General features: G+C 36.4%; 2 protein-coding genes across 4 annotated transcripts in view; one reads left to right on the top strand and one right to left on the bottom strand.

Annotated features, from left to right (window-relative positions):
• LOC142355291 (ran-binding protein 9-like) overlaps positions 1 to 26978 on the top strand; it is a 281185-nt gene that overhangs the window by 39840 nt on the left and 214367 nt on the right. The gene's annotated exons all lie outside the window — the stretch shown is intronic.
• The window catches only part of LOC142356023 (uncharacterized), a 214018-nt gene continuing 190996 nt past the window's right edge, over positions 3957 to 26978 (bottom strand). Inside the window, exons 2-5 of one of the 3 annotated variants that reach the window (XM_075408018.1) lie at positions 16461 to 16595; positions 15456 to 15758; positions 14608 to 14834; positions 3957 to 7581 (exon numbers count right to left, since the gene is read on the bottom strand). In XM_075408018.1, the coding sequence (XP_075264133.1) occupies positions 4033 to 7581; positions 14608 to 14834; positions 15456 to 15758; positions 16461 to 16569 (4188 nt within the window). In that variant the 5' untranslated portion in view covers positions 16570 to 16595 and the 3' untranslated portion in view covers positions 3957 to 4032. Of the gene's footprint in view, positions 7582 to 8007; positions 9638 to 14607; positions 14835 to 15455; positions 15759 to 16460; positions 16596 to 26978 lie in introns of those variants that run through there. The other 2 variants (XM_075408023.1, XM_075408013.1) reach the window with 2 other exon arrangements.

Genomic DNA, 26978 nt, shown 5'->3' with positions numbered 1-26978 from the left:
CGCTTAAAAAGATACACTTGTTTACATTAAATGCTTCAAACTCTTTCAAGAGAAATCAAAAATATTTAAAACAATAATAGCTTTTCCCCTATTGAAGAGAATTTAAAAAAATAATGGCCAAATCCCCGCGATGAAATTGTGAACCGCAAAACACCATTATTTGAACGAAACAGATGCATGATATTTTTAGTTGCATGATATTTTTGGAAGAGTCATTAGTTCTTCAACCAACGAATAGCAAACAAAAAGAACAAAAAGTACGAAAGCACGGCAGAATTGTAGCAAATAGCTGCTCATGACATTCTAGATATTCTCACTATCTTTAATGAATAAAAGGTTGTTAGAAAACCAAAAACCATAATACAAATATTCCTTACATTTGACTGACTTCAGTTTGACTGCTTAAAAAAATCACTTTAAAAAGTTAGCGCGCTTTAATGTTTTGGTGTGTACAGGAAATTAGAGAGATTCTCCTATTTCCCTTTGAAATTGACGCTACGTAGGATATTGCGTAAGTAAAGATTTGAGCACTTAAATGACTCAAATTGCTCACTTTTAATTTCACTTTCGGAAGTAAAAAAGTCAATTAGCGCATACAACTGACATAATTTATGGCTATTTTTTTTTCAAAATGGGGGAATATATATACGAGGCTGGCTTCTTTTCTTCAGTCTTTTTGTTTACTCACCGCAGAGAAAAAAAGACAAACTCCATTTTTTAGCCCTCGGGATCTAACTTTGCTTTTTTTTAAAAAAAACAAAAATTTTGAAAAAAGGGGGACTCTCTGAAACTTCGGAAGAAAAATTGTACATGAAAAACATCGCTCCGTTGGGGTCGGTCGGGACAGATTGCCGTTAAATTTACAACTATAAAACCAAACAAAAAAATTACTAAATTTCGACAGGTAAAACGGAGAATATTCACAGGTATTTCGTCTGTTTCAAGGTTGAAAAATTAAAAATTTTAAATATTTGACCAAAATGTTCCAAAAATATCGATAAATTTTTCCCCAACAATTTGTTGAAAAAATCTTCTTTAACTGTCTCTATGTATTCTGATCGTTACATAATATTGTACAAACCATTTTGTTCGGTTTCGGACAAAAATGGGAAATCGAAGACTTCAGGCAATTTAGAGCTCTCAAAATAGCAAAAATCAGTTGTGAAAAAAAATGAATCCTTTTCCAAATTATAAGAGTTTTTTGCGAACAATTTTTGTATGACAAAACTAACCAATTCAACCTTGCAGACGTAGAAAAACAGATTCATGAAATGAACAACATATCATTCAAAACCATAACAAAAAGTAAAGATGAAATCTTGTCTTATCTTTCTATTTGTATTCTTTATATTATAATTATTTTTTACACAGAGCAGATTGTTCCAACAAATCTCTCTAGTATAATGAAATGCAGAAGAATTTTAGGGTCAGTTCATGGATTGCCAGGTTAAAATTTAATCGAAATAATAAATTTTTTTGAAAATCATTAACTTTTTTATTCTCGGTAATATGAAAGTGCTCAACTGATCTTTTCAAATCCTTGCTTTATACTGAAGTATAAAAAATGACTAAATTTTTCGAAAAACGTTACATTTCAATGTTTAGTGTCAATTACATTTACCATTTAAAATGCATCAAAAAGTACAGCGTAGTTTTATTCTAGGTAAAAGACGAGACCCAAATGAACAGTGGCGAGCCTTGAGCATTGAAAAATTAAAGACGACATTTCTTGACATTTTGTTGAGTTGTTGACATTTTGTTGTTCAAAAACAACAAAATTCAAAAAAGTTAATTTCATTTTTTTCTTATGGTTTTTTTAATTCAAGTGTGTGCCTCCGCGATGGTATACGTAGGTGAGTGCGCGTGTGTGTAATGCGTCGTTAGGTATGTGTGTAAGAATGGGAGTCAGTCTGAGAGAGTCATTCCCGTTAAACACAAATAGAAGCAGATTGCAAAAACCGTCAGAAATCACAAAAATTACATGATTTTTACTACAAAGTGCTGCTGCTTTAAGGTTGTCCGAAACCACAATTGAGCTTTTCAAGTTTCGTTCTTAACACATCTGCTGCTTTTAAAATATTAATATTTTCATTATGCTCATGAGACATCAAAAATGACAAAATTTTGAGAAAACCAACAAAGAGTTTCTTTTTAAAGATTAAGCCCAAAACTAAAATCACCGAGACAATTGCCTCAACCAGTTCGAACCCAGTTATGTGGCAAAAGAGAAGCAGACCTAATTGAACGAGACAAACCTTGAGTAAACATCAGTTGTCAAAAAACTGTACAAATCTTTTTGGGTTTGTATTTGTGTGATTTTTTTTAATGTGTTGGGTGTGTTTGTATGGTTTGTCTGCATCGGTGTCTGTCATTTTGTACGACACTTAATTTCTAGAATATGCTTAGGAGTTTGTCTGCCGGTATTTTTTTAAATTCAAACAGTACAAGTAATTTTCCCAATGTATATAAGTTGCTTTCGGATACTCCCAACGGTTTCTCTTACAGAAAGTAATGGTTGTCAAGGTAACCTTGAAAGTTATGCTGGAACATACTGTGCTACGTAGATACTCACACGAGCCGTCTAGTTTATTTTCCGAAAAGAGGCTTAAAAACGCAAATAAGATAGCGATGACACATCGGAGACATAAAACATAACAGAAAAAAGAACAGAACAACGGGACAAAACAAAATAATTATTCAAACTTTGTCTCAGTGCATTTAATTATCTAAAGCAACTGCCGCAGCCTTCATTTGTAGACGCGAGAAAACAAATAGCAGAACATTTACACCTAATACGAACAAGAAATTAAAACTTTATTTGTTTTTAACTCACGTTGCGATAACAACATTTGCATAACTTACCAATGAAATCACGTGCTAGCTCCCGCTTAATATCCGGAAAATCTGAACAAACGGAACTCTGCTTTGGTATTATACAATATTTTCACGTCACTTTTTTTCTGGCCACTTGTTATATGAAGAGTGCCAAGAATGGATAGTCTAACCATCTGCATTGTGGCGTAAGTTATGCAAATGTTATAATCGCAACGAGAGTTGATTAGGAACATTACCACACAAATGTTATGGACCTCTCGGAGTTAATCAACGACTCGACTTCGCCATGGATTTTGTTAATTTCTCCAAAGCGATAATAGCCGTTTGGCAATAATCATGGCGCCACTATTGCTATATGAAGAGTGGCTAAAAAGTAGTCTAATCATCTACACAGTGGCTTAAGTTATGCAACCGCTGTAAACACAACAAGAGTTGGTTAAACATTACTACAAGTTTCTTACTGGCATCCCGCGTTTATTCAATAGATCAGTTTTTATCTGAGTTGGATAACCAAAATGCAAACTGTTTTAGCTCCCCCAACTCATAGCCGACATTTTAACACGAACAAAGTAAATGATTGGATCGCCGCTTGTTGTGTGACAATCAAGTCAGGAGTGACAACGCATGAAAACTTGACTCAAGTCCTTGAACAAGTTGAAAACGGTTACCCGCAAATATGTAATCATCAAAAAAACTGTAACAAAAATCTTTACTGAATATAATCCTTTGACTAGAGAACTTGTTTCCGCATATGTAGAACACCGCTGAACAAGATCCTTTTTACTATCTAGGTGACTAATATAATAATAACGGCCAGAAGATTTGCTAAACTTTTGAAGAAATAAAAATGGTAGATTCCTTCATATAGACCAACTCCAATAAATGTTAAAAGAACTTTAATGGCGTTTACATTTGTAGAAAAACGCCATTGCTACAAATTCAATAATTTCAAACCTCCGCTTTGGTACTATTTTCAAAATACGTATATATAGTAGTATTTCCAAAAACAAAATTAGATTTGAATATATATTAATAGGAGGTGCATGAAATATTGGGCCTAAACTTAAAAACGTTTACCTTAAGCATCTGTGTTTTCGTATTGCAAAGTTTTCTCAAAACAAGGCGAAAGAAATAAACTGTTAAAATAAGCTTAAGAATGGAATTCTAATAAGTAAGTTAATCTGAATTAGTGACCGTTTACAAAGGCGGTGGAATTGACTGTTCAGGTACAAAGTATTTCTGGTTAGACTTCAGCATCAGTAAAATGGGTTGCTGTTGTTGCAATTGGTACATATATTCATCAACTTCGTCTCCAAATGGGTTCATGTACACATTCTTCAAGGGTAAATTGATATGGGTCGTGAATCGAGAGAACACGTCGCTTCTATTCGCCCGGGAGAGATTCAATGCGTCGGCCCTCGTACCCTCTCGTCTTGGCTTCAATTTGCTGGTATGCAACTCGCCAATTCTAGCCAGACTTCGGTCAACTGGAACTTTTGGTAGCACTAAAACAGTCTTTCTATTTGATGTATCCATCATTTCTTGGCGGACATCGTCAGTTTTGGCGAAAAAGTCGCGGAGTTCGCATTCTGCATAGTAGTTGATAGCCTCAATTGGTGTTATGAAATCTACGATATCTTCTGGAAGTCGCTCAAGGACGACAATTACTGATCGAGTCGGTTCTGGGAGGTCTGAACTCGTGAATTTAATCTGTTTTTGGAACTTTTTCCCGATGGGTCCCGGAAGAATCATATTTCCGCATTTCAACTCGTCAATGACGTACTCAACTTGCTCCGACAGTTTTCGCATCCACTCACGAAGCCAGTCTTTAGACATGTCCGAAATCTCCCGTTTGTAGCCCGGATCCCCAGTGACTGGCAACGTCCAAGATTCCATGTTTTTGTAGAAATATTTCTGGGTATCTTCAACGCCCATTTTTCTGAACGTGTCAATCGCCATTTTCTTGGTGACCGCGTCTTTTTCCAAGTATATAGCCATGCATTCAACGACAACCTCAAAGTCGAACTTGTTCATAGCTAAGAAAAGCCTAAGGCATGATTGGAAAAACAAACGTCCGTAAACATTTTCGCCACTCGGAGCGTCCGACTTGTTCAACACAAAAAGTATTGACTCGAGAATCACATCGAGCATATCTTTCAAATCCCATTCTTGATGCAAATCTTTCAGGTATTCGACCATCGGAGCCTTGTATTGGATCTCGCATGTCTTGATATATCGCAACATCATTTGAGCAAATGCACCGGGATACCAGGGTTTCGGGAAGGTTCTCTCGTTCAAGTTTGGGAAAAACTTATCGTACCAATCTTGTCCACGATTTTTGGTAATATAGTCGGGCAATGGGGTCGGAGGTTTTAGTTCGTCCGGCTCTTTCTCTTCATAATCATCAAAATAAAACGAAGTTGTCTTGATTGGTTTTGGAGGTATTTGAGGTTCTGGCGTTTTCTGATTCGGACGTGATATGAACTTTCGAACCGGTTTCGACTTTTTCTCTGCAACTAGTTCTTTCTCTTTCGATTCTTTATTTGCAGCACCATCAACTAACTCTTTAACTCTAGCTTCTCGTTCCTCAGCCTCAAGTTCTGCTTCGGTTTTTTCGGGTTCCGGGGATGGCGAGGGGGTTCGCGCTGCTTGTTGCAACTTTTCCATCAAATCTGATTTACCACCTGCCTGGGTTACAATCTTAGGCGTTGGAGGTAGTTCCTCGGGTTCCAGTCCAAGGTTCTCATCAATAACGTCATCTCTGATTCGCAGGCGGTTGTAAAATTCCATCTCTTCAATTTCTTCAGCTGTGAATTCACGAGGTTTGAACTGGTCTTCGTGTTCTTTCAAAACGTCATCCGGGTACAAAGATTTGAGGGCAACTGAGTTTGGAAGATATCCAGTAACATTAACAGGTGGCAGTTCTTTTCCTTGTTTGCTCAACGGTGGGAAAAATCCAGAATCCTCAACCAGTGCTTTACTCGAGTACAACGGGGGTTGGGTTCTTGTTTTCTGATCAATTCTGGTGTTACCGCGGTTGAATTTATCCTCCAATTTCGGCAAATCAACTTTGACGTGTTGAAAAAACATTGAAAGATATTTTTTGAAGGCAATTTGTTTCACGCGCTCGTCGTACGCACGTTTAGATTTCTTCAACGCATCGTACTGCCCATTACGTAACATTTCAAGCTCCGCGTCTCGCTTCGCAAGTTCATAAAACTTAGTTTTTTCTTCCTCTAGCTCTTTATCAATAACTTCTTGTTCCTTGGGTGGTAATTTGTCTTCATAATTGATGAAATTCATTTCCGAACAGTGGGCAGCTTTGAGTCGTTTTACATCAACCATGTCCAGGGATTGGAGCCTTGACTCGTCATAGGGAGTTGGAGTCTCGATTTTCAAGTCGTCAGTCCCAACGGTTAAAGCCTTGTACAAAAGGGACTTGGTGAAATACCTCGTGTGGTATATTCTGTACAAATGATCGCCAATACCCACCAGCAAATCGCCCGAGTCGTTTGCAAACTCCACACTATGTATGGGCGCGTTCAAACGAAGAACCCTGATTAGCCGACTATGATCGCTCCAAATTCGAACTGTTTCGTCTTCCGACGCGGTTGCAAATAACTTCATTTTGACATTGGCCGCAGTCGAAATAACCTTGTCCGTATGGTCGTCGGTTCTAACGTGGTCAAACCTAGTTCGCTCCTGGGTCTGAACAGACGACGCGTATAGACCAATTGAGCTATCTTGATATGCAACCAGGATTTTGTTTTTCAAACACGTAATATGAGTAGGGGTACCAGGAAAGAAAAATGGAAAAAGAACTACTAAAGGATCCATTTCGGCATAAGGCGTGACCTTCCAAATTTTCACAACCTTGTCTGTGCCAGCTGTGATTATCTGGTCATACTCTGGATTCGCAACAACACACGTAATATTGCTCATTTCATGCGCTGTCGTTTCGCAAGTGACGTCACCGGTTTCAATGTCAATCATGCAAACTTCTCCATCGTCGCGACCCAGGAAAATCAGAACAGGGTTTTGGAATTCTTCCGGGGATCCATCTTCCACGGCTTGTTCTAACTCCTCAGTTTTAGCAGCTCTAGCTAAACCTTTCCAAGCATCTTGACTGGGTTGGTTCGACTCTTCTTTTAGAATTTCTTTGCCTCCTATATGTTCGTACACACAAAAACATGAAATCTTTTGACCTCTAAATTTCTCGGCGTATTTCCATCGATCCATGATTACAGCAGGGTTTGAAGTCATATTAGCTTTGACAATTTCGTTCTTGTTGAGCAAGCAGAACGTGTAATTAAGTCGCGAAACATAGTACGAATCTTTAATTCGGTCTTCATAGTTCAAAAGAACGGACCCCAGGACGTTTCCCGTATTGGGGCAAACTATCCGAACAGAGCCATCTTCGCAAGAACACGCTAGTCGTCTATAGTCAAAGTATCTACTAGTTTTTGTAATTTTCTTAACGGGTTCCCCCACAGACGTGTAAAGTGAGTACAAGTCTTCAACTGAGTAAAGAAAGACTTCTTTTTTGAAAATAGCCGCAATGGTTGTGTAGGCTGACCGGGAAATGAGCATTCTGCCATGAGAATGGACCTCAAGAATTGCAGCTTCGTCTGAGGTTTCAAGGCTCCAGACTCTGATCGAATTATCGCTGGATGATGATATGATGAACGGACCATTTGGGTAAACACTGAGAGCAGTTACTGGGTCATTGTGACCAATAAAGACAACCTAAACCATGACAATGTTCAATTTTATTTAGTTCAAAATTCGTACTATTTATTCAAAGCAAGATTGAAACGCAGAAAATAAAAACATTCATTTGATAATGCGATTCTCTCGGCTTTGCGGGCTGAGGGGATACATTTTATGCCCAAACACAGGAGCAAAGCCGAAGGAATCATAAGATAGATCTGAGCTATTTAAAACATGTTTAGACAAGTTGGCCAAGGTCGAAAGTTGAAGGTTGACAAAAAACAAGAAAAAAAATTGAGAAGTTCAATCGCTTTGGTGGTTCTCCCCCAATTTAGTATAATTACCATGATTAGGTGAAGGCCTTAAGTTTACATGACCACTAAGCGGGGGGTGGGGCTATAATGAGAAAGACCCGATTTGATTTTTACTCACTAAAGGGATAGTCAAATATGAACAGTTTACCTTGACACACCACTTCTCATCCCACATTTTGATAGATCCATCAATGGAACCCGTCAGCAGGCACTTAGCAGGGTTAAAATACAACACACTTGAAATATTCCTCACGTGCAAACTTCTCTTAACCTGTAGCAACTCAAGTGTAGTGGCTTTAAACACAAAACAGTTATTTTGTGAAATAGCAAACACCCGTTGTTGATACCCCGCGTTGTATTCGAACGCGATCATCGTCAATTCTGCTTTGTCAACTTCTGCCGAGTTGCAGGTTTCTTCCGGAACCAGGTGGGTATCTTCATAATGCAGTGCCCAGTTAGTTATGTTCCCAAACCCAGCTGACATCAACTTCCGCTTGAACGGGTTGTAAACAATTGTTATGATCGGAATCTTATCGTGGTACTTTGACAACACTTCCAGATCTTTAGAATACAGAACCAACGTCGAGTTCAAATTCGATTCTTCTTCATTTCGAATCAAACCGGCGTAACGCATTTGGTGGTCCATGAAGACAATTTGGACCAAATCATCATCTAGGAGCTGATTGAATATATACTTGCCTTGCGAGTTGTAGAAACTTAACGTATTCGATTCGTCCAAAACGACATACTCTTCCGAGACTTCGTTGAAAATAACGGACAGAATCGGAACCCCGAGTGAGAACGAGTTCTTGTACTGCATGCCATGGGATATGACTTTGCTTTTCTGTTTATCTTTTTTCTCTTTTGAGGTTTGTTGTTTGTTCACGTGGTAACTTATATGGTCTTCGTCCTCCTCACCTTCTTTAATACATGCTTGTATGTGGTTCCAAGCGGCCTTTGCTTTCTTCTTTCTGCCGTCTTTGTTTCGAGAACTAAAATCCGTTATCTGAACATCCGCTGCTGCCATTAGCGTTGATAAATGGAATAAAAAGCTGCCATGATCTTTTTAAAAAACGAAAAATCGATAGGAATTATTGACACGCAAGCGAAGAGAAAATGCGATACACGAAAAAGAAGCGCTGCTTAATTTTTTATTCCATATATTTCCAATAATTGAAAAAAACTGGCATTAACTTTTTTTCACTCGAGGGTCATCATTTTTTGCCTGCGCAAACTGCTACGCGTCAAATATTTTGAAAATATTTTGTTCAAATTCAATTTGATTTACATTTTGAGCAATTTATAAAAAGCACGCTTGAAAATTTGCAATTCGATCAACGTAATACACAGCTCTGTATAATGTATTGTAAATTCACAAAACGTTGCGGTGTGTTTGTTTATTTTAGATAAATGTGAATTTAATATGCATCTTCTTTCTCACACAGGTGCTTTTGTTTTCAACCTGTGCTATTCTGTCAACAAAAAAAAAACAAAAAAAGACTAAGCCAGTGGTATAAACACAGAAATATTTATGCTAATTCCTTTTTTGTGGGATACGACGGCTAATATACTATAACAGACACAATAATTATATTTTAAGAGCAATACAGAAGACAAACCATTCGATATACGATGACAAATAAAGAGTTGAGAGAAAAACTGCGGAAATAGAAAATGATTTTGCGAAAAACTTTTTATCTTAATACTAGAATTAATTAAACAAAAAGCATAAAAATTTTCGGAATATAAAAAGTTGTCGTGAAAATTAATTTTTCCCCACACAAAAGATCAAATCACAGGACAGCCGAAATAAAAATAGCTAAAATGAAATTTTTACATGAACAAAATAAAAATTTTCAAAAGTATTATCTCTTCCAGTACAGCCAACCAGGTGCTTCAAAGGTCGATAAAAAGTTCGGATCTTCTCCGTTTGGAAATGATTAATGGGCGAATATTTTGCACCCTCCAAACGCATGGGCCATAAAAGCGTAATGTTTTTTTTTGCAACCAGTAAATTAAAATTATAACCATTCGGTTATTTGATGTGAAGGGGATGTATAACGTAATCGGCAGAGGGGTGCATCACGTACTCAGGAGGTGGGCACAAAATTAAAAAATCTAAAAGTTCAAAAAGCGTAATGTTTTTTTTGCAACCAGTAAATTAAAATTATAACCATTCGGTTAATAATACTTTCAACAAAACAATACTGCAAATCGTTCAAGCACAAACTTTAAAAAAGCCAAATTTTGTTTAAAAAACACACAATATAAATTTATTCCAACTTCTTATAAATAAGGACACATTTCGAAAGCTCCCACAAAACTAATTAAAGGAATTTATTCAAGCAAAAAATTATTCAATGTTTTCTGACAATTTTTTTCATTTCTTCCTAACCGAAGCGATTGTGACAGTTTTTCCCATTTTTGTACGCATTGGCGAACAATCGAATATATTCCAAAGAAGGTTTCGACATTCTGCCTGATTTTGAATAGTTCTGATCGACCGTTTTCTTGAAGACTCAGATACCCGTGAAAATTTTCTGGTGTGACATTTGATGTGACATTTTTGCTATTATGAGTTCATCTGGTATGATTTTTATCTGTATTAGCAGATCTTATGCTCTGTCATAATTTTACGTAGAAAGCACACATTCATAGCCCAGTTAATCTGCCGATTAATGCGCTGCAGTTTTTTTCAGAGAAATTTTGAAAAAAGATTTCTGAAAAAGACAAGTGTGCAAGCAGGTCATTTCGAAAGAAAAACGTGTGTTTACGGCACTTTGATGTCCTATTAGGTATATTGATCATATAGCAGGTGCCATCCTATTTAACGTCTCGGTCGGCTGCTCATCAAAAAGAACGTTTCGGTCGGCTGCTCCTGTCGATTTGAAAACCAAGGCATCTGCAATTTTGTGTCGTGAATTCCCAAACCACAAAAAATATGTATTCGATTTCATTTTCGTTCAAAGTAAGTTTGTTCATCTCAACATATTCGTCTGTTTTCTGCAAGATTTCTTTGACTACTCAATGAAAACTACTTTCCTTTACAAAACAGACAAAATTTTCGTCATCTGCGAACTGAATTATTTCGTCCATTTTGTTTATAAAATTGTTCCCGTATAAAGAAAAAATTGAGTTATACTGAAACCGATCTCTTTGGCACACCGAAACATACAACTTCGCAATCACAAAACGGGTTATTACGTTTTACTTCTTGTCTGGTGTTAGAAAGTAACGAAGATAGCACTTCCTGTGCTCCACGGAAAAAAAACCGAATAATTCAAGTCTTTTTAAAATACCCTGTGAAATACTTTAGCAATATTTAAAAAAAGAGCCACAGTTTCTTTGCTGTGTCTAAACAAGACGAAAATGTTTCAACTAGTTGTACAACTGCATTAGTTGCCGACTTTTCGCACGAAATCCAAATTGCTCTTTATTATTAGTTTACGCTGATCAAGGACATTTGCCATCTGAATCAAAAGGAGGCACTCCAAAATTTTAGCAAAACTCGGAGTTAAAGAAATTGTTCGATTGTTTGGACTATACAATTTACCACCTTTATTGAAGTAATAAATCCATATCAACTGTCACTTAAAGAAAGCATAACAATTCACGTTGGACGAATTGCTCTCAAACGTCGGTCAGTCAGTCTTGAGGTGAGTTCAATTTTAACCTGCGTCAGCACCTAATTTCATTATGGGTTCAAATTGGTATTAGAGCGTATGATAAATCTCTTCTCAGATTTCAAATGAGAGAATATACGGACTCACTTTGAATAAATTGCTCTCGAACGACAGACGACCGCAATTTAATTTAGAGGGGGTGTAGCTTAGAGAATTTTTATGTGTAACAAACTTATGTTGGACGAATTGCTCTTAAACGACAGTCAGTCGGGGTCTGGGGTCAGTTGTAACCTGCTTCAGCCTCTAACATCATTACGGGGCTAAAAACGATGATAATAGATCGTATCATTAACCTCTTCTCAGATTTGAAATGAGAGAACATATATTGACTAACGTCGAATGAACTGCTTTCGAACGACAAACGAGGGCAATTTAATTTAGAGGGATGTAGCTTAGAAATGTTTTATGGGTGACCAACTGATGTTGGACGAACTGCTCTCAAACGGGACTCAGTCAGGATGTGGGGTCAGTCGTAGCATGCTTCAGCCTCAAACTTCATTACGGAGCATAAAATGATGATAATAGAGCGTATCATAAACCTGTTCTCAGATTTGAAATGAGAGAACATATACGGACCAACATCGGATGAATTACTCTCGAACTACAGACGGTTGCAATTTAATTTAGAAGGGTGTAGCTTTGAAATGTGTGATGGTTGAAAAACATATCCCATTGGGAATTCGAACCAGGACATCCAGCTTGGCAGCCTGACATCTTAACCAGTCAGCTAATACAGGCCTTGATTTCGTTTCATTCAAAATCCCTTTCAGCAATGAACTTTATTTCAGAACTAGAGTAACTTATATCACTACAAAGGAAGAACTGAAAAGTAGAAAAAGTCACTCAAGAAGTCAAAGAGTATTCTAGAACAAAAGAGTCAAGTAAAAACTTTGCATAAAGAAGGCACACATACGTTCACAAAAATTGCTTCACACTTTATTTGAGATCAATTAAACAAACGCAATTTGGGAGCACTTTGTATTTGACTTACAGTAGTAAACTTTCGTCAATGGGAGATAATTATTTAGATCACTTAAGAAACACGATGCCAAGCGTAAAAAAATTTTGGTAAACAAGTCAAAAGTCAAGCGATCGGACGAAAAATTAACTAAACTAAATTTGGTTTCGAAAAAGAACGGAGGATTTAGGAAATGCATACAAGCTTTGTTTGATAAGCAAAACTTAGGGACGAACATAACCTATAGACGTAGTTGCTAGTTATCCACAGTTATAATTTCGGAGGAAAAACAATTGTTCTCAAATATTTTGATAGAAAAAACATTGACTAGAACCTTAGACAAAAGACGGCGGAATTCTTCCTCATCAAAACTGTAACTGTGCTGGGAGAAATCAGCTGTTTTACAGTGAGCTTCGACTTGAAATGAAAAGCAATCCATTTCGCCCGTTCCAATGCGATGTCGTATGTTAGGGACATTTGACTACTTTATAGTGTCAAGTGGATTTTGAAATGTCGGTTCTGGTGTTTGTCTTTGCCTAATGTCTATAAAAAATTCCATACGCCATATCAAGGTTTCATCTAATATTGTTCCATTTGGGTACAAAAAATACAAAATGTATCATGAAACCTGTTAGTAGAAAAAAAAGTACCTAAAAACAGGAGTTTCAGTGTCGGGGTAGATTTCAAAGTCCCAGTTATTAAAGTTTTGTGGTAGGGCAGTGCTGACCAAAACAATTTATTGTTATGGCTGTATTTTGATGCCCCGAAAGAAAGTTTGTCAATCAATTGAATTAGTCAAAGTAATCATCAATATCTACATTAGGATCCAAAAGTTCATCTTTGATAAATCCCAAATCAAACTGATTCAAAATCAAATTTTCAAAAGTTTCCTCATAATTAGTTTCACCGATTAAAATAGCACCGCACATTTTATCCTCATAAAGTACAACTTTAATATACTCCATGTCTTTAGTGCACCTTAGTAGAATTTCACACTTTTCTTTTTCAAGTCCTTTAGCGTTGAAGTTTCCGAGCAGAATTACTTTGAAGCCGAAAAAGGTAGTGACGTGAGTGAAAACGTCGAAACAAATATCAAGAGGTAATTTCGGCTCATTCTGCAAACTGGCAATTATGCTACGTGCCACACACGTTCCCATTTGTTTAGCTTGAGTCCATAATCGCATGTGAACCCAATAGGGCGAAATTTCCCACCCTGGCGAACAACAATCTCCTGCTGCGTAAACATCGGGCAACGAAGTCTCAAATGACTCATTGACCTCTATTCCTCCGTCATTGCCGAACTTGACATTCTGACCTTGAAAAATGTTGACAGCGGGGTTCACTCCAGTAGCACAAACCAAGAAATCGCACCGGAATTTGTGGCCATTTTCCAGTTCGATGTTGAGATATGTTTCATCACAATCAGTCTGTTTCTGTTGGTCGACGTTTTTGATTGTGGTGTTGTACTGGATATTGACATTTTCTTTCGATCCCAGACCCTTTAGCTTGAGGTCCTTGTGCCAGTCCGGTCCAAGAGCTGGTCCTTTCTTAATAGTTACATTGACAGGGTGCGTGTTTGACGAGTGCCCACTTTCGTACTGAGGTCTTTTCACGTATTTTTGCGACGATTTGGGCTTTTCTGTTTTAATTTTGTTTATCAGGAATTCGGAAGCGCCTAGAGTCAGAAAATTCTGATCTAAATTTTGTCGGGCAAAAATTTGGTTTCATAAGCCTGTATGAATAAACTAATGCGCGTTTACACAGCGATAATGATTTTTGTTGCTAAATGGTGGAAGTAGTCCATGATTAATACATCACATGTTAATACATCGCCAAAATAGCCATTACAGATAGATATATTTCAGCCGAGAGATTGGTTTGATAAAGACTTTTCAAGTAATCTAATGGAGACATAAAATTTGTGCGCTCAAATATTATACATTGAGAGAAGCCTAATTTTTTTTAGAACAAGCTACTGAATTTGACCTGCATCAGCTTCCGTACGACTCAATATGAAACTATCAAAACCGAAAAACTGATTAACTCAATATGAGTCGATCAAAACCGAAAAACAGATTAGCGTGACTAAAAATGAACAATGGATTACTGAAAGTGACAATAAAAGATGAATTCCTTTCTCCTGGTGACCTGGGTCGAGGAATGCACTGTTGAGGTAGTTGTCCTTCACAATCCAAGTGACGTCACAGGACTCCACTTCACATACGAACTCATTGGCGATACCTCCGTTGCCCAGGACAGCCACGTGTGAGGCACTCTGCAGTCTCTTCTGCAACAGCTCCACACTGTCAACATCACGAATCCCAATCACTGAGGCTACAAACCAAACAGAACTATTCTTTCTTCCAAGGTTGAAAGTACAAACCTCTATAAATGGATAAATTATGTTAAGACATAGCATAGTCACCGGGTTGTCAGATAAAAGCCGCGAAATAGACTGTTGCGAGCTCCTAGTTTAATAACCACCAAAATTAAAGACATAAATGGAGCAATCGAAAAAAATGATTATCTGATTTCAAACTCTATCCTTATTTTCCAATCAAATTTCAAACACGAATCTCTTTCAAACAACATAGCCCTATAAGATTTTACGTTCTCAATGAATAAATGAGTCTAGAAATCATTTTATTGAGTTAAGTAAGTCAAGTACGATAGCAAAAAATTTGTCGCGATTGATCTAAAACCCCCACACTGATTGCAGTAACAAAGGACGTCCCGCACATGAAGCTGCTAAGTAGAAGCAGTCATTAAGAAAAGTCGCTCTGTGGCTTCTTGGCTCATGATCAGACCTCATAAATTGAAAACTCATAAAATAATTAACATGACCCTAAGATATATCAATAAAAATCTGATCCTTCCAATTGTAAACACGGTTCTGAGCAAGAGCTCAAATTATTCAGTGTCTTTCTGTATACTACGACGCTGAAAACCACTAACCACAATCCAATTTCGGGACGACCCCATTCGGTTCACCACCAGTGCAAACACAAAGTTTCCTGTATCTCAACGAAACTTCTTCACTTCCAACTGAGTTCGTCGACAGTTCAAAGGACCGATAGAATACAACATGATTGTCAGAATTGAACTTGGTAGCTTCACCATGTAGGAATTTGACAGTTGGAAATCGTTGAGTGAATTCTGTTTTGTCCTGTTCAACGACATCAAACTTCTGCATCAACTGGCCCAAGGGTATAACATTAGTTGTACACTTCACACACGAAGTACAGCTGATTAGGGCAACTTAGGTGTTAGTAGTAAGAAATTTGGGCTCTGCCAAACAAATTGTGAAAACCTTTGTTTTCATTATTAGACTATGTGAACAAATTAATGCGTGTTCTACATTAACAATGGTTTGCATAACCTGATTAAAGTTTGTAAATAGCATTATCACATGTAAAAATTACCAATTATAGACTGTAATGTTCCAAAGGGAGAGCGGCTTTCCAAATTTTGCGGCTCCAATTGGTTGCTCCCCAGGTAAGAAAAGGTTCTGCGTGTCGTGTGCATAAGATCCTTCTCTGATTATGCCCAAAGCTTAGTGTAGGCATTAAATTTTTTGCCCTGCCCCAAGCATACTTGCTATAAACAAAGATTTGCTGTAGAAAGAATCAAGTGATAAATGAGGCGTTAAATGTAGTGGCGACAACACCAGAACAGAAAGCTGTTTCCTCAACCCCCCCCCCCTCAAGTTGGTAGTGTATTATTGTTCAATTTTATACCGTTCTAATGGTATGAATTAATTACAATGGCTAGTCGCACCTCTCATTAAACTATGCGAACAATTAGCAGTTTAAAAATACACAGTTTGTTCACATGGTATAGTCAAAACCAAAATTTGTTTTACCCGGGAACAGGCAACAGTGCCCGGAAAAGATCCTAATCGAGAATCAAATTGTAAAAATATGAGTCAAAATCTTTGTGATGGAAGCCCAGATTTCCTACTACTGATATTGGGTTCCAAGAGGAGTAGTGACTCAACACAAGTGACTCCAGCTATGCCTCCTCCAATGACAACTACGTCATAGACAGCTGGTTCAATGTCCTGTTCCATACGAAAATTTAATTACATTTTATCTAGAAGAAGTAGCGTTATAGTGTTAATAAGACGAAAATTGCGTATAGAGAAAATTGGATCCTACGTAAACTAACTTGCTCAGCTTCTTAGACACTGGGCTTCTTAGACTCGAAGACCACTTGCTCTAAGCTTAGTTAGGGAACCAGGCCTTCAATGTAAAAATAATTGTTTAACTGACAACTTTTCTCATTTAACGTATGATATAAACATTCAGCTTTCCTGGTCATCGTGGTATTATAAATTAAAAATTTGATCTTTGAATTCCACACATTCTGCAAAATCATCTGCAATCTTTTTCATCAAATTCTTATTAAAAGTAAAATTTTTGTGAATTTATCAAAACTTTTACTAGGATCAGAATTAATTTTAGTCCGCATCTGGCCAAACAAAGATTCAAACGTGATATGTTAATCTGCCAAGTTTCTTACAAGTCGTACTACCTACTTCTAGAAGGGTTAAAAACTGGAAAAAAATTTCCGGCAATTCTTACTTAGTCGTTAAATTTGAGCCCGTCAGTACAATTAGTGCATAAAATTACGGAAACTTCTTGAGTTGCTAAAATTAAATTTTGCAACAATATCACAGCTTAAAATTTGATGCCTCTTTAAAGAAAAAAACTTTAAAAAGAACTTTCTCGCTTAAAAATAAGAGCTAAGTGCAAAAGATTTTATAAACAATTCTTTAATGTATGTAAAAAATTGAGAATGCTTTAAAAAATTAGATGTCTCCTGTTCTAATTCTACATTTTAGAGCCTTAGCAAAAGACGCAGTATGATAGTTACAATTAGGCGGTAGTTAAAAGATAACATTAGATTTTAAAAATTTTAGATAACAAGATCTTCAAATTTAGTCCCCATGCAGCAAAAATATAGCAGACGAGTTCACAAAATTGTAAATATAAATTGAGAAATTTTAATTAATTCAAAATTACCCAATGTAAACGTCTCAAGTTCTGAAAGAGAGAAATTTAGATCACGTGAAACTCAAGATGTCAAGTGTGAAAAGATCACTCGAAAAGCCAAACGAAAACTCGATGAAACAAAAACGCATAAACGACCAGATATGAACCGTACAAAAATAACATAGCCGGCAGATTGCCGGAATAACTGCGAAAGAATAGATCTGCGTGCCATATAATAGAGAGAGAAACAGAGACATCTAAACTGAAAGAAAATTGACGCCGCCCAAAAAGCTAGGTAAAAACATTCAGCAATAAATTAATAAAGCTTGTTAAAATTCATCCCGCAGAAGCCTCTTATTAGGGACATTTACGGCACATATGAGTTCCTTTGACCCTAAACAAGTTCAAATTAAACTTAAGTTTTAAAGTGAATAATATAAATAGTCACTTGTAATAAAAATCTAATCACGCAAAATACTTTTGTTAAAGAGAGTGAGAAATGACGTTACGCGCGCAAATGCCGTCAGTGAGAGGAAGAAGTCATTCAGAAAATTTGACTTTTTCAGCTTTGCTGTGTGAACAAATGTAAAACGAAAAAGAGCGTCAGACCACGAAACGAAAAAACCAAGAGCACCGCAATATAGCTCCGCTCAGCTTACAGCTTTGCAGCTATAAAAAGACAAACATTTGTTCTCAAGTAAAATCGAGTCATATGAGCCGAGTTAACTCGGACGAGGCAAGCAATTTAGAAGGAGGAGTTTTCATGTGCAAAAACTTCTCACTTGGGAGGGCTTCGAACCAGCTCCCTCTCGGATGAGAGAAGTAGACATTAACCTCTACACTACACGGTTTATGTACGTTCATTGCTCACAATCAATTTCATTCGAATTTTTGAATGCGCGCAATCCAAATCAGTAAAAAAAAAATTAAGCGTCAAAAAGTTACTCAAGAAGTGATATCGAAAGGATGTTCTAATGGTCAAGCAAACATTTTAAAAAAAAACCAGGTTAAAAAATTGCTTCAAAATTCGCTTGGGAGCAATTAAACTCATAAAAAGCAATTTTACAGCGTGAAATGCCTGTTTCGAAAGTAATTCTAATCGCCATAATTTAGGACATTTCCTTTGATTTTCTATATATTCACATTCACGAGAAGTAGATTAAGATGCAGAAAAACTGACAGGTCTAGATACAGAAAAAGTCCAGATAGAACTTACTACTCTTTCTGTAAGCAGCAGTAAGTTGAGTTGCACCGGAAATCATTTCAACTGGATCATACCTTCCATCAATTCAATCGAAAATTTGCATTCAAAACAACAACTTGACGATCAAGACGAACAGCTTTCGTGGAGCTCTATTTACTGCTGCTTACAAAATACTATCTGGATTTTCTCTGTAAGTAGGCCTGTCAGTTTTTCTGAATTTATGTCAACTAAACTGCTGCATATGCGTTGAAATAAACAAAGAAAAGCAAAGGCCAAAATCAATTTGACTAAAATTGGCTTCTAAAACAGCAGTTTACCATGTAAATTTGCATTTTGTCGGTTTACTTTTGTCAAGGAGCATATAAATGGGACAATTTTAGTTTCAGGTCAATTGATAGGGACGTCGGAAATAAAGGACAACGTAATTTTTCTTCCAATTTAATTTTTCTTTGATAAAACATTCAAACGAGAGCCACAAACCTGCAATTAGCTTTAAATCACGTAACTGATCGTTAGAAGCATATTTTACAAAATACGGACACAAAAATAGGTCTGGCTTCCACTGATATGAAAATTTTCTCCTCTAATAAGAGACTTGACATCTCTCCTCTTTGATATTGGAAATTAAAAGATGTACATCACCAACGAATTAGGTTCAAAGATTCGGAGCAATTAAGTACGTCAAATCTGAAATTAAAATAATTGAAAATTATTTCGGTTCCATTTGGGTGAGTATTTCACACACGCTGAGGCAACCACAGTTTAGTAAGACAGGCTCTTTTTTCGGCTTCTTTTTTCGAGCACTTACCTTGGTCAAGTCACAAACTTTTGAATTATAAAGCTCACCATTCTGCTTACTTCAGTGATATAAATTGTGGGTGAAAATAGAAACCGTTGTGTTATTTTACACATTTTCCTTCTGCAGTTATTGCTTAGTCAACAATCTCAAATAATTTTGCGGGGCGCCAAGTGACGCATTTAATGTTTTCCATAAAACCGCTCTATAAGCTTCTCTGCAAAACAAATACAAGCAGAGAAAATGGTTGTTTTTGAATCGAAAAATAGCACACCGAGATATTTCCTGATTACAAAATATTTCCTTATTTGAACTAAGTGTTACATTGGTAACAAAATAGTCAGTCACCGAGTCTTCATTGCAAAAAATTCCGTCAAAGATTTTTTGTAAATTTTATATGAGAATTTTTTTTTATAGATCATGCTGTTATCATGAAATAGTTTTGTTAAATTGAGTTAAAAAAACAAAAGCATCAAACAAACCATATAAAAGGCAAAAATGTATTTTAGCACTAAATCTTTGAAAACATTCGTCTCATTTTGTGATGAATGAATAATTAATTGCAGCAACGAAACAAATCCCACAAATCACTATCAAATGTACAACAGCTGCAATCAAAAACAAAACCTTTTTTAAACAATAAGAAAACACCCCCCCCCCCCCAGAACAAACTCACTCCATTACAGAACATATACACTATCATAAATACTCTTATTGTATAAAAGTCTGCTGTATAATTTACACTATGCAAGAAAAAACTTCAAATAAGTGAATAGAAGAAAAAGTGAAGAACAATCAGAAATACATCAGTTCGTATTTATTCCATGATTCCGACAACTTGTGGCACCATGATCGCGATTTGATAGCCATACACTCATTTTAGATTCCATGAACAAATAAACCGACTAGCGTCAGAGAAATTACTCTCGCAAAACAGGCCGGGCAATTTAATTTAGAGGCGCTGTAGCCTAGATAATTTTTCATGGGTGCAACAATTTCCAATCACGTAGGGTTTCGCTAACCCCGACCTCCGGCTTACTAGACTGAAGCATTCACGACTCGGCTATCAGGCCCTTGTGATATCCTGTCTTACAATCTGACTTAAATCAACTGACTTAATTTCTAAATAAGAATTTATGTCCTACAAAAATCAAGACAAGGGTGAAAAAGTCACTTAAGAAATCGTTTTAGAACAAAACGGTCAACCGACCAAATTTTGCATAAGACAAACGTTAACAATATTTGCTCCAAACTACGTTAGAGAGCAATTAACAAGCATGAGGTGTAGGTCATCTAGGGTTGCACTTACTATTATACACTCCAATTCGAAATATATGCAAACAATTTTACGAGCAGCATTGGGTTTCTTTCTAATTTATACTCATCAGTAGCTAAGAGGTCAGTTTGTAATATCTAAAAACGACGTTCAGCAAGTCAGCGGTGTAGGCGTACTTTTGCCTATTTTTTACTGAATTGTCGTCCCGTACCTAAGGTCAACTGAATCTTGGGTACCTTAGAAAAATGACAAACTAAAATACGTGCCTCTGTGGATGAAACCATTAATGACCCAAAGTATCAATGGTTGGTCATTAACACGTATTCATAATGATCCTTTCAAATAGGAACAAAAACAATTGAAAAAATCTGAGGGCAGACTGAAAGATGGTGTAAATAAATTTGTTGTCTATCTTCTCTAGAGCAAGATTTTTTGTTACTCTTATTTCTGGTATCAATCAAACGTTCGTCTTTAAGCACGCTTCTATAACTAAAAAATAAACCGACTAACATTGAACAAATTGCTTTCCAACTACAGGCGCGGCAATTTAATTCAGAGGGGATTGAAGCCGAGATAAATTTTTATGCACGCAAAAATTCCACCACTGAGGGTTTCGATTCGAACACCTAACTTCCACAGTGCTCTACTGCCGCATCAACCACTTGGCCTTGTAAATACCTATCTTACAATCCATTCTGTTTCAGCAACAGACTAGATTTCTGAATAACAGCAATTTAGATCATGCCAAAATCAGAAAGTCAAGCGTGAAAAAAGTCATACGAGAATTGAAATCGAAAGAATGTTCTTTAAAAAAGAGCAAAAACGGTCAATTAAAAATTTGCGAAAAGACGCACACGTTTGCAATAACTGCTTCAAACTTCGTTTAGGAGCAATTGAACAACGTTGCAGAAACCTTTTTCAACATTTTGTAGCATGTCACACACTGTTGAAAAACAAAATTTAGCAAAGGAAAACCATTCTTCGTGCCATAAAAGAAAAAGTATGGGTTGGAAAATCCGAAACATTATGCAAGTGTGAAGCCAAAAGACAATCAGCGCAGCTGCTTGAACTCTCAACCCACTCTTATCCTTCCGCCAAAACGGAAAATTATTCCTCATTTTGTTTTCAATTTAAACTAGACCAATAGTAGGAAAAAACTGATCAAATCGCACCAAGTACATTTCTCTCGAGCGAACTTACTCAAACTTGTCTTTTTTCAACGATAAGTATCAACGAGCCAAACAGACATTAATGAGAGAGATTTATTTTTAAATAATTGGATAAAAGATCATCGCATTAATAATTAGGGCTTGAAGAGAAAATGCAAATTAGCCGTTCTCGATATGATGACTCTTGAGATGATATGGTTTTTAAAGTGGATCTTAAGCAATTTCATGAAAAAATTTAGGTGGCAGATTTTATGCAGTTTAAACACCACTCTAATTCTCAGAAGTTACACAGCTTAAAATCAGTTTGGCTAAAAATTTGAATCACCCTCTCAGCAAACAAAGCAGTCAATTTTCGCTGTTTTCGTTTCAGTTTACTATGAGTACAAAGAGGACAAGTTTTTTAAACCGGCAAAATTACAAAAGCTCAAACTTCTCAGCTGGTAGAAATAGTTGGTCTTAACTGAATGTTCTAACAGTTCAAAGAAAAGAGCTCAATACATAAGCCAGTGCAAGCTAATATAGATACCGGGGTTGCTACTCAAATCAGTCAGCATTAGTTGAAACTGATAACTTAAGTCAACTAACTGATTATGCCAACTAACTGATTATGCGTATCCAAACAAAGGACTTTGCATATTTTTTTAAATATCATTTCTATTATCATTATAACTGTAAAAGATATTTTGTTATTAACTTCTGTGAGCACCAAAATAACCGTGCAACAAAAATGTTTGTAAGAATGTGCAATAGCAGTTGCAATAGAACCGTGCAATAGAAGTTTTTAAGATAAGAAGTAAACCCTTACTAGTTGTTATAAACATACCTCCAAAATTCTATCTATCGAATGCAGTCAGCAGTTACTAATTGTTGTTAGAGAAAATTTTTTATTTTGTAGCATTTATTATATGCGCCAACATATAATTTTAACCACGCGGTTAATTTTTTTACATGTTTGAGAGCTAAAAAACTAAATTCAAGAGTCTATTAAACAAGTATTAAAATTGTACTGGGTAATTTAGTGCTAACATATTTTAGCAGTGCTTAACGCTTCATCTGTTTTTTGAGTTTTCATCACTGCAAACATCTAGCTGAGCTAGATGTTTGTTTCTCTAATGTGCTAGCACTTTTTTGTTTCTCAAAATCATACTTTTCTAGGGCTTAGCATCTGATTAGCTCGGTTAAGAAACTCTAGCCTTCTGTGAGAATATACAGTTCTTGTGTGGCTTGTAGTTGAGAATGCAGTTTGTATGAGAATGATGTTTCTTTATCAAAAGCTTAATAATTCACACTCAATTTGACTCTACTCACTCAAAATGGCAGTTAATCAAACATAAACCGACAAATGTCGGAAGAATTGCTCTTGAACGCCAGGCGAGGCAATTTAATTCAGGGGCTGCAGCCTAGATCAAATTTTCTTCATGGGTCCAAAAAACCTTTCCCCGCCGGGATTCGAACCACTGACCTCCCCATCCACAACCACCCTCAATAACCACTGCGCTACGAATCACTTACCTCGGCTATGCTGCAACCGATTTTATGTTAGCAACAAGCTTTACTTCGGAGCAATAAAGATCACTCAAAAATGAAGAACGAAAGCGTGAAAAAGTCACTTGAGAAGTCAAAGAATGTTCTAGAAGAAAAGCCGAAAATTGTCAAGCAAAAAATTTGCATAAAAAAGACACACAGGTTTACAATAATTGCTATGAACTTCGTTCAAGAGCAATTAAAAATAAGCTGTGGACCTAGTCGCTAATTTGTGTGCGCACAATGTTCCGACTGAGTCTGATCACATGTTTGCTTGAAGAACAGCGGAGTTGATCATTCGAAAAGAATGTCTGTCTCAGTTTGTAAATTGATTAGATCCTGAGTGATTGAAAACACTTATTTTTTTAGGTCCATATAGGATCCAATCAAGATCCTTTTTTAACAATTCAAAGTATTTTTGATTGTACCGGACTCTGTCTTTTTTTATCGATTCACACTTGTTTTGAACTCACACTTGATTTCAGAAATCCAGGAGAATTAAAGGCAGCGAAAAAGCGAGTAATTTGTTCAAAATGTTCGTGAAAAGGAGTGCGCGTTTCATGTTCGCACAAACTCAGATAGTTATATTTCATCTGCGGCATTTTGACTTCTGTTTTGGAAGTTTTGCTGATCACTTTCTCAAGAATACAGCTAGTAAAGATCTGGTTATAGTTGAAATGGCTTGAAATCTTCATTGGGCATGCTAGCAATTTTACGACTATACCATGTGCATTTAAGAAAAAACATCAACCGACCAATGTCGGAGGAATTGCTCTCGAACGACAGGCGGGTGAAAAAAAAATTGACCGCACCGGGATTCGAACCGTTGACCTCAACCGTCATAACCATTTTCTCTTCCGACTGTGCTATTTGCCCCTTATTTTTGCTGTGCTACAACCAACTTTATATTAGCAACAAGCTTTACTTAGGACTGAGAGCAATAGAGATCACTCATAAATGAAGAACGAAAGCGTAAAAAAGTCACTTGAGAGATCAAAGAATGTTCTAGAACGATAGCCCAAAATGGTCAAGCGAAAAATTGGCATTAAAAAAAGACCAACACGTTCACAATAATTGCTATGAACTTCGTTCAAGAGCAATTAATTAGGTTTCAACCATTTCTTGTTCATTTCCTGGCCTGATCATTTAGTGTCTTTAATGACAGGTCCCATCGGTTTTCTAAAATGACATTAAACCAAAAGGAATTCAAAAGATCAGCGGAGAACTGAGTTTTGCCCAAACTTCTTTTTTGTCGTTGTGTTGTCTCTTAATCTCAACAATTAAAGGTCTCAGCAGTGAAATCAGATTCATTGAAAACCTTTTTCTTCAGCTGTCGCTAACAAAAATTAATAAAAATGATCTTAAAAAACATGATCTCGAAAAAAAGACAAAACAACTTAAAAGAACTCTTGGACAGGAAGAAAGTCAACCTCCAGATTTAGGTGTTAATGAAACCAACAACTGATAGCAGTGACAATGTTCCGACTGAGTCTGATCACATGTTTGCTTGAAGAACAGCGGAGTTGATCATTCGAAAAGAATGTCTGTCTCAGTTTGTAAATTGATTAGATCCTGAGTGATTGAAAACACTTATTTTTTTAGGTCCATATAGGATCCAATCAAGATCCTTTTTTAACAATTCAAAGTATTTTTGATTGTACCGGACTCTGTCTTTTTTTTATCGATTCACGCTTGTTTTGAACTCACACTTGATTTCAGAAATCCAGGAGAATTAAAGGCAGCGAAAAAGCGAGTAATTTGTTCAAAATGTTCGTGAAAAGGAGTGCGCGTTTCATGTTCGCACAAACTCAGATAGTTATATTTCATCTGCGGCATTTTGACTTCTGTTTTGGAAGTTTTGCTGATCACTTTCTCAAGAATACAGCTAGTAAAGATCTGGTTATAGTTGGAATGGCTTGAAATCTTCATTGGGCATGTTAGCAATTTTACGACTATACCATGTGCATTTACGAAAAAACATCAACCGACCAATGTCGGAGGAATTGCTCTCGAACGACAGGCGGGTGAAAAAAAAATTGACCGCACCGGGATTCGAACCGTTGACCTCAACCGTCATAACCATTTTCTCTTCCGACTGTGCTATTTGCCCCTTATTTTTGCTGTGCTACAACCAACTTTATATTAGCAACAAGCTTTACTTAGGACTGAGAGCAATAGAGATCACTCATAAATGAAGAACGAAAGCATAAAAAAGTCACTTGAGAGATCAAAGAATGTTCTAGAACGAAAGCCCAAAATGGTCAAGCGAAAAATTGGCATTAAAAAAAGACCAACACGTTTACAATAATTGCTATGAACTTCGTTCAAGAGCAATTAATTAGGTTTCAACCATTTCTTGTTCATTTCCTGGCCTGATCATTTAGTGTCTTTAATGACAGGTCCCATCGGTTTTCTAAAATGACATTAAACCAAAAGGAATTCAAAAGATCAGCGGAGAACTGAGTTTTGCCCGAACTTCTTTTTTGTCGTTGTGTTGTCTCTTAATCTCAACAATTAAAGGTCTCAGCAGTGAAATCAGATTCATTGAAAACCTTTTTCTTCAGCTGTCGCTAACAAAAATTAATAAAAATGATCTTAAAAAACATGATCTCGAAAAAAAGACAAAACAACTTAAAAGAACTCTTGGACAGGAAGAAAGTCAACCTCCAGATTTAGGTGTTAATGAAACCAACAACTGATAGCAGTGACATCTTTTTTTGGTTAAAATAGGAGAAGAGATAAGATAGGCTAAAAGAGTGAAACTGCAGAAAAATAAAATGACAAAATTTTGGAATATTCATCTAGAACATGAAAGTTTAATTGGAAAAAACTGCCTAAAAGTAAACAAATTTAGCTCAGTGGGAGTGAAGTAAAAGGAAGTCAAACTCTATGAACTGCCTTCCGCACCATCGAGTTGTAAGCCAAAAGTTCTAAGAGAACTTAATGATCTCCAGGTGTCCCCATTTTTGAAGACGAAAATTTAAACGCATCAGACAAAAAAAATCGGTCAAACACAAAATTTCATTAAAAAAGATTGCAGGAATAATATAATTGCTACAAACTTCGTTTTAGAGCTATTAAAAATTAATTGCTTATTAGTATCAAATTTTGACATACTTTTGCAAAATAAACAGAAGTTGACCATAATAATTACTCTCAGATTGAACAAAATTAGCGTAAAAAGTGACAAGTTCACACAAAACTTGAGCCTCGATAACTTCTTGAAAAAGGGGAAATTCAAAAACCTTCCAATTAAAATATTGTACGATTGACGGGCCTTCTTGAGATGCCACTCACGTTCTACGATGAAAATTCATCGATCAATCAAAAGTGACTATCATAACGGAACAATAAAAACATCGCTTCTCTACTACATTTTTCACGATCAAAAGACTTTGAAAAATTCGACCAAAGTATCAGGAAAATAGTGAAGCACTTCCCAGTTTTGAAATTGAAATTGTTTAATACGCTCTACCTTTGAAGAGAACCAGATTCTGATTGAAAAATGCAAATTT

The sequence above is a fragment of the Convolutriloba macropyga genome, chromosome 2 (assembly GCF_964194025.1).
Source record: "Convolutriloba macropyga chromosome 2, txConMacr16.3, whole genome shotgun sequence".
NCBI lineage: Eukaryota > Metazoa > Xenacoelomorpha > Acoela > Convolutidae > Convolutriloba > Convolutriloba macropyga.
Note: the sequence above shows the minus strand (reverse complement) of the source record. Positions and strands in the feature narration are given on the sequence as shown.